At 40.2% G+C, this 17,584-nt stretch overlaps 1 protein-coding gene across 4 annotated transcripts in view; it reads left to right on the forward strand.

Moving 5' to 3' along the window:
• ITGA8 (integrin subunit alpha 8) overlaps nt 1-17,584 on the forward strand; it is a 189,090-nt gene that overhangs the window by 52,472 nt on the left and 119,034 nt on the right. For all 4 annotated transcript variants that reach the window (XM_086334201.1, XM_086334202.1, XM_086334203.1 and 1 more), the window contains exons 12-13: nt 4,153-4,358; nt 6,547-6,738. In XM_086334201.1, coding sequence (XP_086190327.1) covers nt 4,153-4,358; nt 6,547-6,738 — 398 coding nt within the window. The remainder of the gene's footprint in view (nt 1-4,152; nt 4,359-6,546; nt 6,739-17,584) is intronic.

Below are 17,584 nucleotides of genomic sequence, written 5' to 3' on the forward strand. Positions count from 1 at the left end.
TGGTTTTTAATGTCATGGCCTATAAGAAAAATCAGTTTGTTGGATTATATTAAAACTAAGCATACTAGGCTTCTGTCATTAGTTTAACTCATAAATAATTTTAGAGAATCTATAATTCCTACAATTTTTTAAATTCACAAAGCCCTTTCTAGCTTTCCCAGCATTTATCAGTGATTAAGGAATGATAAGTGAACATTATTTAGCAGAGTTCCATACTAGAATTGAAATTTAATTCTTATTCTTTACCCAATCTCTAATTTTCCCAAATCTTTCAAGTCCTGGACCTGAGTGAATGTTGTGCAGTGACTCAGACTAGGGTTAAGAACATCACCGAACTAATTGACCATTCACGGTTCAGAAGTTAGGACCCAGGTTCTGTGGGGTTGAAGCAGACTTTCCTTTCTCCATCTGAGGGATAATTAAGTACTAGTGTATGTGAGATCACCTAGTAAACACGTCATCCTATCTACCCACTACGCAACAAAAGCAAAGTCCCTACAAATGCTCCAAAACCCACCACGGGGGAAAAAAGGTGGTGTCATTAACTAATGTGACCAAATTAATAAACTGGTGAGGATTTCCCCAGTATCTTTTTTATTTAAAGAAACACCCAGGTATCAGAAGTAGACTTCAAAAATTTAGACTAAACAGTTGTGTGCATGCTGATTGGTCATTGATAGGGTCAAGCCTGGGACTGTTTTGAAAATATTCACAAGCTGCTGAAATTAATTTCAGTTTAGTTATCTTAAAACAACCAGAGCAGTGAAGTCTTTCTGTGTAAACTCTGTTAGGAATTTCTGGACAAACTTAACAACAAAGGGAGATAGTATTTTCCTCTTGAACTTAAGCAGATCTGTTTTTTATTTTCTTATGGCTTTTTGACCCTTTTAGTATTTATACTATTTCAGAAATTCACAGAAATACAATTTAATCCATTGGATTGTCCTAGCCTCGGCAGATCTCAAAGGAACTAAATTTAGAGATTCTTAGCAGTTGGTTAACTTGAGAGCACTTTAGAGAAAATTTTTTTGAAAGGAAGCAGCTTTGAGTAACTGTGTTTTGGTGCCAGATTTAGTCCAAGTGGATTCTCTCAAAGAGGAGAAATTGTTATGATGCGATTAAGCAGAAAATCTAGAAAATTAAAGCATAAAGAAGCTGCAGATTAAATTGATTTCCGTAATGTAATTGATAAGCCATATTAGTTTTTGCCTGTCATAAAACAATTATATCGATTAGATATCAATTCTAATATAAAGCCTCCTAACCTGCCTTCTCTTAATAAATAACTACATTCTGAAAATCAGTCTTGGGTATTAGCATACACTAAGAACTGTTGAGAAAGAAGAAGAAATGGAAAATTTTATGGGTTAAAGTTAAATCAACATATTAAATGCTATTTGGCTGTAGAAAACTTAAATTCAGATTCTTCATAATGAATATTCTCGTTGATGGGTTCCCTCATCCCCCTTCTCTCAGTATATTTATGCTTTTCTCTTCAGAAAAATATTTATAATGTTTTGCCTCTAACAACACGTGAAAGGACGAGAACCTGCGTCTTACATTATATTGTTAGAGTGGACATAATACTTTTTTAGACATAAAAAAGAGACACAAATAAATGCATAGAAACTGAAAAAGAACTATGCTCAAATATTAGACAATTCAGATAAGATGAAGTTTAGTGTATATATCCTACTTTTATACCTTAGATCTCATCCAAACCACCCACATGACCCAAGCAGAGAAAGTGGCTTTTAGTGAAAACCTCATCATAAATAGTATTTCTTCATCATTGTTCTTTTTTGAGATTATATAATCTTATATATATATTATATATTTCTAGAATAGTACCCAGCTGTTATACAACTGCTTTTTCAGAAGTTCAGTGAAAAGCATCCTTTACTAATAAATATTGTTAAACTTTAAACTTGAATTGAGTCTATTCAAAAAAAGGATTTGAAAAATAAATTTTGAAATAGCCTAATAGCATGCATGGCCTACTGCAATAGTTTTTCAGTGGCTTTTTGGCCTGTGGGTTCATAATTAGAAATACATTTGACATTGCAACCCAGTATACACACACAACTGAAACAGAAGGTTTCACGGAACAGTACTTACTCTTATTATGTGCCATGCATTCACTCATATTTTCTATTTCATTTTTCAAAATTGCTTGTCAAGACCCATTAAATTGATTTCACAATTCACTGCTGCTGCTGCTGCTAAGTGGCTTCAGTCGTGTCCGACTCTGTACGACCCCATAGACGGCAGCCCACCAGGCTTCCTCGTCCCTGGGATTCTCCAGGCAAGAACACTGGAGTGGGTTGCCATTTCCCTCTCCAATGCGTGGAAGTGAAAAGTGAAAGTGAAGTCGCTCAGTCGTGTCTGACTCTCAGCGACCCCATGGACTGCAGCCTACCAGGCTCCTCCGTCCATGGGATTTTCCAGACAACAGTACTGGAGTGGGGTGCCATTGCCTTCTCCTCAGAATTCACTAATGAGTTTTAAATCAAGATTTTAAAACACCAGCCTAAACAATAATATATATTGTGACAGTTAAGTAGTATTATTGTTAACATAATTTTGGCACTAAGTGCAAAATATTCTACAAGGCACATTGAACCAATTGAATCCAAGACAGTTATTGTCTCTCAGCTTTATGAGAACACAATTATAAATTGAGAACAAATGTCTTTCTCCTTTTTGGCGTTTAGAACATTTTAGAAGACTTACACTTAAATATCTAGGGAACTGTATCTCTATGAAAATAAATCAATGTTGTCATACTCCTCCAAGAATCCAAAGATTGCACGGATGTGCTAATCTTTCACAATGATAGGTCGAATAATTTTGCATTTCTAGAACTCCCCAGTGTTGGCGGTGAGAAACACAGTAAGGCAATGTGTCAGTCCCCTGTCATGTTATATCCTCAGGGACCAATTGTATGGCTTTGCTCCTTCTTTGGAGAATGGGAAAATGGTCCCCATCAATCTCAGCGCTAGAGGACCAGGGGATTTACATGCCTTTGAACTTCAAGGCAGCGGTGCACACAATTAGGTGTTTAACAAATACCTCTTTATCCTGGCAATAATAATAACAGAAATACAAAAAATAACAAATAGCTCTTCATCCTGGCAATAATAATAACAGAAAATTTAAAAATAAATACATAAGAAATTGAACATTTTCCTCCAAGGAAAATCCCGAAGCTTGGAACAACCCCAGTCCCTACCTCCCTCTTGGCCCAGACCATGGAAGCAGAGTGAGAAAATGCATTTGGAATAGTTTTAAGAAAATATTTTACCTAGTGGCTCAGTTGGTAAAGAATCCACCTGCAGTGCACGAGATGCAGGTTCGATCCCTGGAAAAGGAAAATGGCGAAGATCCCCCGGAAAAAGGAAATGGCAACTCATTCCACTATTCTTGCCCGGGAAATCCCATGGAAAGAGAAGCCTGCCCGGCTATACTTCATGGGGTCACAAGAGTCAGACACGACTGAGAGACTAAACCACCACCACCACCAGCAATCAATTGCTATTTCTTTCTTGAAATGTTATCAGTCTGAAAAATTATCTACTAGTTTTCTGTGATAACATCTACTTTCACAAAGGAAAAACCTAAATTTGTATTTGGGAGGAAAATTTTATTTTCTGCCTTTCTAGTTAGTATGAGAACCTTCTCTGGCCTCTGTTTTATTTAAATGGAGGTGCCGAAAGAAAAGAGGAGGATAGGCTTTATTTTAAACCTTATCACTGCAAGAAAACTTCGTAATATAAATGTACAATTAAATAAATTGTGGACAAATTTTCATCCATGTTTTAAAAACCTAGTTAGGTCTTTCTGATATGTTTTACTTGTGTAAGTATGTTTCCTGGAAATAGGCTAAAAAGCTGAAAAGAGTGAAATATCTGTGGTTTTCTTAAAGTAGTCATTTTTAACATAGTTTGAAAGGTTCAATGTGATAATTCAGCAACTCTTATTTTCTTATGGCATTCTATTCTGAAGACATAACAAAGCAATGAAAGAAATATGATGACTGTAAAATGTCTCCTGGAAAAAGAAATAAACCAGTGGAAATGTACTCGTCTCATTGATTAGAAGTCTACCCAAAAGCAGCTCATGTCTGTGCTGTTCTCTCTCTGGTCCCTGCAGGATGGATGACATACTGATTGGGGCACCTCTCTTTATGGAACGTGAATTTGAGAGCAGCCCCAGAGAGGTAGGGCAAGTTTATCTGTATCTGCAAGAGAGCGCCCTCATCTTCAGAGACCCGCAGGTGCTCGCAGGCACCGAGGTTTTCGGGAGATTCGGCAGTGCTGTGGCACATTTAGGAGACCTGAACCAAGATGGATACAATGGTAATTTATACCACTGCATGGAAATTACTTATGTGCCATAAGATCATGTTACTGTTACATGAAGCAAGCAACAGATTTCACGGTGCTGTATGTGAAACAGTTCTTATGATTGGTCTTTAATAAATTATCTAAAATTTCAAGGTAATTTAAACTTTATTTAGTTTGGGCTAATATAGATGTTGGGGCTTCCCAGATGGCACAGTGGTAAAGAATCCACCTGCCAATGCAGGAGACGCAAGAGATGTGGGTTTGATCCCTAGGTCAGGAAGATCCCCTGGCGGGGGAAAAGGCAACCCAATCCAGTATTTTTGCCTGGAAAATTCCATGGACAGAGGAGCCTGGCCCAGGGATCAAACTTAGAATGCCTTCTAAGTACCCTCTTCTCAGTAAAACATGACAGCTCACACAAAATTTTGCATACATTTTCAGGGCCTTAAAGGACCAAGGTATAATGGGTTTCTTGACATTCAAGGGAGTAACAGGATTTTGCTCCAACAAAAGAGCTTAGGGAGTATTCTCATCAAATCAAAGTATTCATTAATACCTTTGGCACATGGTCATGTACTTTTATGATTTCTTTGAAAAAACATGTCTCAGCAATGTATGGTAACTTTTAAAGCACCATAAAACATAAAGGCATATTAAAAGCTCATGGTTCCAGGGAAATTTTTTAAAAAAAGACAAGTTCATCTTCAACTGATGTGTTGCTTTCAAAAACTGCCCTATTCCTGAACACCAAATGAAATAAATAATGCTAAATTATTGGTGGAATCATCTTTTTCATTCTCTTCTCTTCTTTTTGTCTTTTCTCTCAAACCTTTAATGATACTTTTGAGAGCTAAGAGAGACATTTCTAATGACCTAAAAGGGGTTCTGTCTCTCTGAGCCTTGGTATCTCTAAAATGATGCCAAAATGGGATGAAACCAGGGGACAGATGTCAACTCATGGATTCAGAGGATATGAGAAAGGTACCCCTTTCCTTCTGCAACAGGCTGAGTTTTTTGAGAGTTTATCCTTACCTGTTAAGTGAAAGGGGGTTTATGATCCTTGTTATATAGTAAAAATCAATTTACAATTTATGTAGTCTTATCAGACTTACTTAGGAACAAAGATAAATAGAGGACAAAATGAGGATGCGCAGTGATGTCCGTGGCACAGAATTGTTATGCTATTGTGTTATTGGTGCTCTTTTTCATGTAAACCTAAGTAGTTAGGTGCATTGTTTAGAACAATCCTGTTGAACACAGAAGGTCATTTTCATTTAGTCCTAAGTTTAAGTGGGAGATGGTCGATAGGGCTCTTTCCCAGTTTCTCAGAGGCCTCGACTATGAAATGACTCTTGCCTACATCATGGGATGATGTCATCATTCAAGAATGTAATCTTTGTGAAAGAAGATGTTTATTTCTTTTAACAAGAAACTCTAAGTACCCTGCAAATGTGCCTCAACTGGTCTATCCAGCCCAGTGCGCTGACCCAGCTCTTCCCCATCCCTTACTAAGTTTCCACGTAGACCACCCTCTGGCTGCTCTTCAGGTGGGCCAAGCTCCTTGCATCCCTGGGCCTTTATACAGTCTTCCCTTCTTCTTGGACTGCTTTTCCTTCTGATTCCACATGGTTCGTTTCATCTCGTCCCCAGACTTCAGTTTCTAGGTCAACCTTATAGACACCTTGTCTGAACACTTCATCTAAAATAAGAATCCAGTCACTCTCCATCACATCAGTATTTTTAAGATCCTCTACATAGCATTTGTCACTTTTCAATCTTTCCTTGATTCTGTGTGTGTGTGTGTGTGTGTTTCAACCATGCTGCCCAGCAAACGGGATCTTAGTTTCCCAAACAGGGATTGAACCCGTGCCCCGTACATTGGAAGGATGGAGTCTTAACCACTGGAAGGCCAGGGAAGTCCCCCCTGATTATTTCTTTGTTCAAATTGTCTATTCCCTGCGCTAGAGTATAAACTTTTGAAAATCAGTGTCTGGTTCACCACTGAATCCACTGTACCGGACACATAGTAGGCACTTGGTAAATATTTTTTGGATGGATGAAAGGCAACGGATAATTTCCTCTTGCTGCAGTCCTACATATTTTTTTCTGGAAAACCGAAGAAGCCCTTTGGATTGTTGCTGTGTGTACTTAATTCTCAAACATTCTTCTTTAATGAGAAATAATGTGTCTCTGTCTGCAGACGTTGCCATTGGTGCGCCCTTTGCAGGCAAGGATCAAAGAGGAAAAGTGCTCATTTACAACGGGAACAAGAATGGCTTAAACACCAGGCCTTCCCAGATTCTGCAAGGAGTGTGGGCCTCCCAGGCTGTCCCTTCTGGATTCGGCTTTACTTTAAGAGGAGATTCAGACATAGACAAGAATGATTACCCTGGTAAGTTTTTCTTCCTTTTCACATGAGAAAGTCTGCTTCCTAGAAAGGACCATTCTCTGGACCTTGCAGCGTGTTTAAGCAGCTCTCTTGTGCAGGCTGAGCTTGCGCATGCACAGGTTCTTTGGGTACCATTCTAGAGCAACTTTCTGGAGAGTCTGAAGACAGACAAAACAAACACTCCTTTTCCTGTCAAGAGATGATGTTAAAAAAGCAAGATGGCTTTTAAAAAAACTGCATTGGACATAAAACTTATCAACTTTGTAGCAAAAATTTTTATTTGAAACCCTGAAGTAATCTGGTCTCCATCGACCAAGACAGCTTACGTCAGAGACCTTTTTAGAGTAATTTATTTTAACCCTATAATTCCCTGTTGAGCTCATAGTTCCTATGAATTCACTTATGAACCTCAACATTTCTGTCCTAAAACTCATGGTTTGGGAGCATAAATATTTTCCACCCGTGTTTGGGAGTTGTCCAAAGATAGACTGTTTTAAAGCAAAGCAAAAGGAACTGGTTCTTTATACAGATCGTAAACAATTCTTGATTGCCTAATTCATTGTGAGGATTCATCAGAAATCCATGTAGCACAGCTAGATAATTCATGTTTTATGCACGCTGTCAGAAAGTACGAATTTGTCTTAAAGGATTGTTTCAGTAATCAGGGTTATTAGCAGAGAACATTAGACTTCTTGGTTTTGTGGTTCAGTTTTCCCTTTTGTGTTGGTTATTTTAAGATGGTTTCAACAAATACTTAAAGATCATTAATAGTTCACTGACAGTTTTGACCATTTATTGAGACCTTGTCTCTTTCTATCACTTCTATCCTCATTGAGTATTTTCCATATGTAGAGCTTTTTTCTGGTCTGGGGCAGCATTCCGAGAAACTGGTTGCTGAAATATACATTACTAATTTTAATCCTTCAACTTTCTTCTCCCCTCTGGATTGGGCAGAAAGGATACTACAACAAATTCTTATAAATTTGCCAGAAATGTTTCATGGCACTATAAACATTGTAGTGGGCTCGTAGCAGATGTAGAATTATATTCTATATGGATGTGTTCTAGCTGAGGCAATTTCAAGAGCATCTAGTGAAATTTATTTTCTTAGGTTTTATTATACTGTCTGATCAATGATGGTTAGGTTTTCTTTGGGGGAGGGGAGTCTTATATATATTTTATTTTAAATAATCCCCAAATTAGATTCCCTATGTGATGTCTTCCCAAACTATGTCATCTCTTGATTATATCTTTTTTCATCCTTCTTAACAATCAGCAAATGGTCACTTGAGGCCATCACTGGTCAGTAACTTTGTCCACTGAGGCTGATTCACTTTACAGTGATTAATGATATTAATACAGTGTATCCATCTGTCTATGAGAAAATATCCTATTCTCAGACAGGACCATTCATGCTGCTTAGGTGAATTCTTAACCTCAAGATAGTCTTGAGGGTTTCAGAGTTCATGGGTGCATCTCGGTTAGTAGACCTGAGTTCTGGCTCCAGTTCTCTCTCAGCTATAGATGGCTTGCTTATGCTTCATGATCTTGTAACATTTTCCTTCATCCTCATCCTCTTGCAAACATCCTCTTACAAAATGAATGCCATTCAAAGAAGCCTTTTTGTCTTGACACCAAGTCCCCAGGGACCTAATGAGAGGAAAACTGCCTTATGGGCAGGTAGCTGGATCCTATTAGCTAGTGCAGCAGATTGGAAATTTGCAGGCATAATTCAGGAATCAGACATGGAACTTTGCTCATTTTTCTATAAGCAAATGCCCTTTAACCCTCAAGCCTCCATTCCCACTATGGTATTGGAAAACCTCAATCTTGCAGTCATGTCTAGATTCAAGACTTAATATCACTTGGGTAAATATGTGTTTGGATTCAAAACTCTCTCTTTCCTCCCTCTGCAGCAACTCTGCCAAGAAATGGAACAGCAAAGGTGGGGAGCCTTTTGTCCAGGGATAGAGAAAGGGGTTCCTGGACCAAGGACATAACCTGTAGCTGTTGGCCTCTGGCTGAAGGATGGCTCAGTCTCTCAGTGTTTGACATGTTGCTCAAGCTTCGGTGATTAATCCAGTGGTTTGCGCAGTGGCCGCTGCTCAAAAGTTCAATGTGTCCTGGTTCCTCCTTGTCCTATTTTGGCCTTTTCTGATTCCCCCTCAGCAGGTGCTTCTGTGCCACCATTGGGACTCATAGGTCAGGGTCTTCAGGTTTCAGAAATTGCCTTTAAGCTTATTCTTCCTTTGGCCATTGCTAATTTTCCACCCAAGCATCTGTTACTCCAGCACCTAAGAGGGCTGCAATCTTCTTGGGTTTTGCTTGAGAAGTATTGTAGCAAAAACCCTCTTTTCCCCCAAAAGGTTATTGGGTGGCATGCTTTCTAGACTCTACAGTTTACTTTGCAAACTCTGTGTTCTCATTCTCCATGATCTGTCTTGTGATTTTCCAAACCACTCAGTCTTTTCGGGAAATTATAAAGAAATGCAGTTCTCTTTCCCTCTGGGGTCTTGCTCCTTCAAATCAAAAGAAATCTATCTTCAGATCATTGTCCCTTCTATGAGCTTTAAAATCCATTTGACAAACTGAATTTCTTCTCCTAGGGTGTATCTCCTCATACCTGCTAAGCAGGGGTTCTCAATCTTGGCTACACATTAGGATCCTCTGGGGAAATTTTAAAAATCCTTATACTCAGGTCACCCTGCAGAGCAGTTAATTCAGAGTCTCCAGGGAGTGGAACTCAGACCACAGTCATGTGTTTAAGTGACCTGGGTCTTTCTAGTGTACAACCAGGCAGGGAACTAATGATCTTAAGCAAGATTCCCCCACTTTAATGAACATCTGGATCACCTGGGCATCTTGTTCAAATGCAGATCCTGATTCAGTAGGTCAAGAGGGTGGGCAAGACTCATTTTCAGCACGTTCCCTGGTGACACCCTCACTGGTGACACTGCTGGTCTTCACACCACATCCTGAATGGCAGATTCTGAAACAGCGTGACGCCAGTTACCTGTTGTGCCTGTTACAAGCGTGCGTGCTGTTGCCTTCATCGTGCCCACCTCTTTGTGACCCCCCTGGGGCACAGCTTGCCGGGTTCCTCTATCCATGGGATTCTGCAGCTGAATGCATTGCACCCGTTCAGATGTTTTGACTTCCTGGCTCTGGAATGCGGTTCAGGGATTTGTGCTTTTACCCAGGACTGTACTTTGAGAAATGCTGCTCAGGAGTGCCTGTTTCCCATGCTCACAACAGAGGGATGTGAATTCTAACCCTAACCTACTAGCTGAGCTCCAGCATTTTATTTACTCTTCACTCAGCTGTCAAGCCAACCTGAGGCTCTTTTCTGTGGATTGCCTCTGGGTGGTGATGCCAGGGCACACCTATGCAGTCGCCTCATCTGAGGATGTTAAGGAAATCCCACTGAAAGTATTTCTTGCAATGCTCAACATTTCCTAGAAGTTATCTGTGCATTTAAAACAATGCCTTACTACTTTTCATTTAAAATATATTGTCACATTTGTTAGGAACTGACCCGTTTAACCTGCCTTAAGCCATAAAAGGAGCTGTTTATATTAAGGCTACAGAAATAACTCAAGGGAACCTAAGGACAAGGATTCTGCCCAGACATTGGAAGGGACTGACTGGGATCCAAGCCTGTCAGGACTTTCCTTCTCTGGTCTCTCTCTCTGTGCATCTGTTCTGCTCTCCAGCGTACTGTATTTCTCTGAGCACCAAGTGCTGTTTTGGTGCCAGAATTTGCATGTTGCAGTCGTGCTCACCCAAAGAGACTGTAATTTACCTCAGTCCCAAGTCCTGGGAAGGAAATCTCATAGACTTTGAGGCAAATGGCGATGTTTTCCAAAGAAAGTCAGAGTTGTCTTGGGGATTGTGCAAGCATCAAAATAGATAACCATTATGACTCCCCTATAAAGTAAAACAGAATACCCCCAAGATATCAGTGTTGTGTCAAGAAATGATGAAAGTACTTTAAAAGAAAAAAATTTATTTTTAAATGAAGGAATAAAAATTATTTTTAAACTGCTCATCAAAATTTCTGTATTTGTCCCTCTAGTTCAAAGTCTAAAAGGAAAATAAGTGAGAAATTCTGTCATTTATTTAGGAAATATGTAGTCATATTTACTATCGGCTAGACACTGCTCCGCAGATTTGGGGGAGGGGTACTGTGCAAGGAAAGACAGAAAGTTAATCATAACTAAGTGGTAGCTCAGCTGGTAACGAATCCACCTGCAATGCAGCAGACCCCAGTTTGATTCCTGGGTCAGGAAGATCCGCTGGAGAAGGGATAGGTTACCCACTCCAGTATTCTTGGGCTTCCTTTGTGGCTCAGCTGGTAAAGAATCTGCCTTCAATGTGGGAGACCCGGGTTCAATCCCGGGTTGGGAAGATCCCCTGGAGAAGGAAAAGGCTACCCACTCCAGTATTGTAGCCTGGAGAATTCCATGGAACTGTACAATCCATGGGGTCACAAAAGACTCGGACATGGCTGAGCGACTTTCACTCACTCACTCACTCACATGGCTATTTCATCCCCTAGACTATTAAAAATCAGATTACTTAGTACCTTGAAATATCAAAAGCATAGACATGCAAAGGTGGTTTCATTGACATCTGTCTGCAAGTTATAGATATTCTGTGTTTGGGCAGGACCAGACAGTCTTCTTGTCTTGGGGGAAAAAGGAATGCTGGCAAAAATCAGGCATGGGCCATTTATGTTGCTAACATTATTACAATTACAGCCAGTGTTACTCCTGATAATTAAGAGCCCAAACCATGCCAGCCACTGCATAGATAAATATAGCTTATATATTAAGATAAATATAGTTCATATTCCTTGGAATATTATTTCTGAATCTCTCTCCTCTGTATACCTGGGTTCAGTCTCTGGGTTGGGAAGATCCCCTGGAGAAGGGAACAGTTACCCACTCCAGTATTCTGTCTGGAAAATCCCATGGACAGAGGAGCCTGGCAGGCTACAGTCCATGGGGTTGCAAAGAGTCAAACATGACTGAGTGACTTTCGCTTTCACTTTCCCGCTTATATGTGTATATACATGTGTGTGTGTGTGTGTGTGTGTGTGTGCGTACACACCTATAGCAGGAGAGTACATGGGGTAAAGTTGGATGACACTACTTTTTTGGGGGAAACATCAAACCAATATCAATACAACCATGTTAAAATTGGCAAAATGGCTGTGAAGGGGAAGGGAAATTGGACTGTCTAGGTTCAGATTCCCATGTGTCACTGATAAACTGTGTGATAATGGAAAGTTAATTGATTTCTCTGAGCTTCCAATTCCTGGAAGTGCTCAGTCACTCAGTTGAGTCTGACCCTTTGTGTCCGCTTGGACTGTAGTAGCCCACCAGGCTCCTCTGTCCCTGGGATTTCCCAGGCAAGAATACTGGAGTGGGTTGCCATTTCCTTCTCCAGGGGATCTTCCTGACCAAGGGATAGAACCCACTTCTCCTGCATTGCAGGCAGATTCTTTACCACTGTGCCACCTGGGAAGCCTCCTTATCTGGTATTATGGGGCCAATAATACCGACTTCACTGGGCTCTGTGTGCTCTCACTTTCTAGGTTGGGAGAGGAACTTTACAACGTGTTGTAAAATGGCTTAGAGTAGGAATGACGACTCGTCTGACTAACATAAACAGAATCAAAGCTACTGCACTTCCAGGCATGTTGGACCACATAAGACACTGAAAAACGGCATTCTAGGATTCTAGAGATAGACAGTATAGGTTTAAAACTTGGTTCTGCTATCTTCTAGCTATATAAAAATACGACAGTTCCTTAACCTCTCTGAACTTGAATTTCCTTATCTGTAAACTCAAATAGTAGTATGTTGGTATAAGGATGAAATGAGATCATCTATGGCAAATAGTTGGGGAAACAGTGGAAACCGTGGCTGACTTTATTTTTTGGAGCTCCAAAATCACTGCAGATGGTGACTGCAGCCATGAAATTAAAAGACTCACTCCTTGGAAGGAAAGTTATGACCAACCTAGACAGCATATTAAAAAGCAGAGACATTACTTTGCCATCAAAGGTCCATCTAGTCAAGGCTATGGTTTTTCCAGTGGTCATGTATGGATGTGAGAGTTGGACTATAAAGAAAGCTAAGCGCCGAAGAATTGACCTTTTGAACTGTGGTGTTAAGAAGACTCTTGAGAGTCCCTTGGACTGCAAGAAGATCCAACCAGTCCATCCTAAAGGAGATCAGTCCTGGGTGTTCATTGGAAGGACTGATGCTGAAGCTGAAACTCCAGTACTTTGGCCACCTGATGCAAAGAGCTGATTCATTTGAAAAGACCCTGACGCTGGGAAAGATTGAGGGCAGGAGGAGAAGGGGATGATAGAGGATGAGATGGTTGGATGGCATCACCGACTCAATGGACGTGAGTTTGGGTAAACTCTGGCAGTTGGTGATGGACAGGGAGGGCTGGCGTGTTGCAGTCCATGGGGTCTCAAAGAGTCGGACATGAATGAGGGACTGAACTGAACTGATGTAATATTAAATGAAGTTTAAATTACTATGAGACTATATAGAGCACAGTTTAATAAACAGTAGCATTCAATCATGTCTTTAAAACAATGCAATATTTTGGATATATTCTTTTTCTTTTTTATTAATTAATTTTTACAGAAGTATGCTGCTGCTAAGTTGCTTCAGTCATGTCCGACTCTGTGCGACCCCATAGACAGCAGCCCACCAGGCTCCCCCGAACCTGGGATTCTCCAGGCAACAACACTGGAGTGGGTTGCTATTTCCTTCTCCAATGCATGAAAGTGAAAAGTGAAAGTGAAGTTGCTCAGTCGTGTCCGACTCTTAGCGATCCCATGGACTGCAGCCTACCAGGCTCCTCCATCCATGGGATTTTCCAGGCAAGAGTACTGGAGTGGGCTGTCATTGCCTTCTCCGTTACAGGAGTATAGTTGCTTTACAATGTTGTATTAGTTTCTGCTGTACAGCAAAGTGAATCAGTCATATGTGTACATACATCCCCTTTGGGTTTCCTTCCCATTTAGGTCACCACAGAGCACTGAGTAGGGTTCCCTGTGCCATAGAGCTTCTCATTAGTAATCTGTTTTATATGTGTTAATAGTATCAGTAGTGGATAAATGTCAGTCCCAATCTCCCAATTCATCCCACTCCCCTGGAGGTAGTCTTTTTCTTACACACATTAGCTGATATTATTTTCTTCTGCTTATTCAATGTCCATGGTCCCCAATCTTAATTTGCACTACTTCATTTGCTTCCCCTGCCCCTGACCAACAGGAATATGAGAACAAGAACATAGTTATTGGGACTCTGCCAAGTTGAGAACCATATATCAAATTCCTGTTACGCCAGTGTTCTGTGGCAGACTGGATGGGAGGGCAGTCTGTGGGAGAATGGATACATGTATATGTATGGCCGAGTCACTCTGCTGTCCACCTGAACTATTATAACATTGTTAACTGGCCGTCTGCATGCATGCTAAGTTGCTGCTGTTGTGTCTAACTCTGTGCGACCCTGTGGACTGTAGCCTGCCAGGCTCCTCTGTCCATGGAATTCTCCAGACAAAAATACTGGAGTGAGTTGCCACGCCCTCCTCCAAGGGATCTTCCCAGCATAGGGATCGAACCCACCTCTCTTATATATCCAGCATTGGCAATATCAACTGGGGTTGAACTGGGGTGATGATAACGGCAACCAAAAGGAAGGAACTGAGGGAATTGTGTAAAGAAAATGGGCAAGACTCGGTAAAGACCGGCTCTGATGAAACATAAAGGCGGTGAGGGTGAATAATCAGTGACGTTAAAGATGACTCTGGGGACTTTCCTGCTGGTCCAGTGGCTAAGAATGTGCTCCCAAAGCAGGCGTCCTGGTTTCAATCCCTGGTCGGGGAGCTAGATCCCACATGCAGCAGCTGAGTTCACGTGCTGCAACTAAAGATCCCACATGACACAAGAGTATATAAAAAATATTAAAAAAATATATTTATAAAAAGATGACTCTGGAATTTTGATCCAGTTTACCTGAGAAAAGTAGAGTGTAATAATAGATCAGCCAGGGGAGATTCAGCTATAGAGACAAAGAAGTTCTACTCTAGAAATATTTGGAATAATCTTCTTAACATCTTGCTTAACCACACAGTATTTTTTTTAGACGTCTTCCAATAAATATTGTTATCACATACATACATAAATAGTAGTCCTAAGTACTTTCATTTCTGGCACCGGAATTCTTTTTTTGGAAAAAGAAAATGCAAATATGTTCAGGTATCTATGTTGGTGCTTTTTAAAACTCGAGTTGACCAGAGGAGTATATTATATACATTATTTGAGTGATAGCATTTCAGAGAAGAAATAGCTGTGGTAGTGAAGAATCTCTAAAATTCAGTGATCTGGTCTAATCCCATTAAACTTGATTGTATAACAAGGCCATCTGGTAGATGCATAGTGCAGACTTTGTAGGGTGGAGAAGGTTTTGTTGAGAAATAGAAATCTTACCGGCAATAAAAACTGAAGGTAAACGTGGGCTGAGTGCCAAGACTATCATTGTCTTGCTTTGGCCCCTAATACACAAGATTATATCATGGAGCCATCTCAGACAATTATACTAAATGACATAAAATGACCTATCATATTTCATATTTTAACGAATGCTCTGTGTGTGTGTGTGTGTGTGTGTGTGTGTGTAAATGTGAGCAAACACCCAAGCAAACTCACATGCAAGAAGAAATGAAAGGGTGACTTTAACCAAAGGGAATAATGAATTTTAATCAAACCCTGAGCTCCTTGAAATTGATTTGTAGTTTGAACTAAATTCAATCTTACAAAGTTTATTTTTACTTCTCAAAGTGCTACTCAAGGTTTTATGAAAAGCAAAACATTGTGTTCTTCTTGAGCAAGATTTTCATAATTTCATTATAAATATATTAGACATTAGAATATTGTTTCTTATAAAATATCTTATGAATTTAGATTAAATTGAATTAAATCAAGTGAAAGTTCTTGGATTTCAATCCAGCAGTGTCATAAAGTAGACGTAAAAATGAATAGACAGATAAAAGACTTGCGTTCTAGAATGAAGGTTTTAGTAACTCCGTGCCTCTGGGTCTTACTCTCCACACCTGAAAGTGATGTGGAACTGTGGAATGCTTATCCAAGGGTCTTTTTAAACTCTAAAATCTGATTCTGTAATCCAAGGGCTAGACTTACTGACTTCCAGATTTCTCTGTAATGTTGAGTAGATTATTAAGGACTCATCTTAGAAAAAAAATCATTTAATAAAATCATACAAGATTTTTCCTTAACTTTTTCTTGAAAATAATTTTTGACTGGCAGACAAGTTGAAAAAATAGTACAGAGAGTCCTTCACCCAGCCTTCCTTAATATTAGCATCTTGCGTAACTATCAAGATGTGATCACCTAGAGCCAGACATCGAGAAGCCTGGCGGGTTACGGTCCACGGGGTCACAAAGAATTGGACACAACTGAAGTGACTTAGCATACATATAACTATAGTTGACACTTTTCAAAAGTATGACTAGACATTTTGAAGAATGTCCTTGAATTTAAGTTTGCTTGATGTTTGCTCATGATTGGATTGAGGTTCTGTATTGTTAGCAAATGCACATGCGCGCGCGCGCGCGCGTGTGTGTGTGTGTGTGTGCGCGCGTGTATGCTCAGTCATGCCCGACTCTTTGCAACCCCATGGACTGTAGCCTGCCATGTACCTCTGTCCATGGAATTTTCTGTAAGAATATTGGAGTGGGCTGCCATTTCCTTCTCTAGGGGATCTTCCTTCCTGACCTAGAGATCGAACCCGAGTCTCTTACATTTCCTGCATTGGCAGGTGTATCTTCACCACTGAAACACCTGGGAAGCCCATTTTTGGGAAGAATACCACAAAATGTGATGCCCTTCCCAGTGCATCCCAGCAGAAGGCACACGATGTCTGTTGCCCTTTTGCACTCTGATCACTTGTTTGCAGTGATGCCTATCAACCAGGTTTCCCACTGTAAAGTTACTATTTTTCCCTTTGCATAATAATTACTTTTGGAGAAATACCATGAGACTATGCAAATATCCTATTTTTCATCATACATTTGCCCACTAATCTTAGCATTCATTGTTGATGCTCGCCTACAACCATTACTATTATTGCATTGTGATTTTCTGTTTCCATCATACCTTCTACACTTACTAATTGAAATTCTAATATAATAAAAAGACATCTTTTTTATCTTTTATTTATTCAATTTTAAAAAATATCTGTGTTAACTTGTATATATTTTATTCCAGTACTGTATTTATTTTTGTTGCTTGAATTGTCCTATATTTGGCCATTAGTAATTCCATCCAGTTGGTTCCTGTGTTCTTCACCATTTCCCATTCTTTTATGAGCATCTTCCTTACTTTCTGACAACATAAGATACTGCAAGCTCATTTTTCATTTTCCCTGGAATCAACCATTCCTCGAAGAGCTCTATGCTATGCTAAGTCACTTCAGTCATGTCCGACTCTGTGCGACCCCATAGACGGCAGCCCACCAGGCTCCCCCGTCCCTGGGATTCTCCAGGCAAGAACACTGGAGTGGGCTGCCATTTCCTTCTCCAATGCATGAAAGTGAAAAGTGAAAATGAAGTCACTCAGTCGTGTCTGACTCTTAGCGACCCCATGGATTGCAGCCTAATAGGCTCCTCCGTCCATGGGATTTTCCAAGCAAGAGTACTGGAGTGGGGTGCCATTGCCTTCTCCGTCAAAGAGCTCTAGTTCTTTTATTGAAGAATGGTATCTAGAAACCAAGGTCTGGATACTAGGTGTTCTTATGGCTTA

Source organism: Bos grunniens, chromosome 13, assembly GCF_055505025.1.
Source record: "Bos grunniens cultivar Pamir isolate PY7600 chromosome 13, Bosgru_T2T1.0, whole genome shotgun sequence".
Lineage (NCBI taxonomy): Eukaryota > Metazoa > Chordata > Mammalia > Artiodactyla > Bovidae > Bos > Bos grunniens.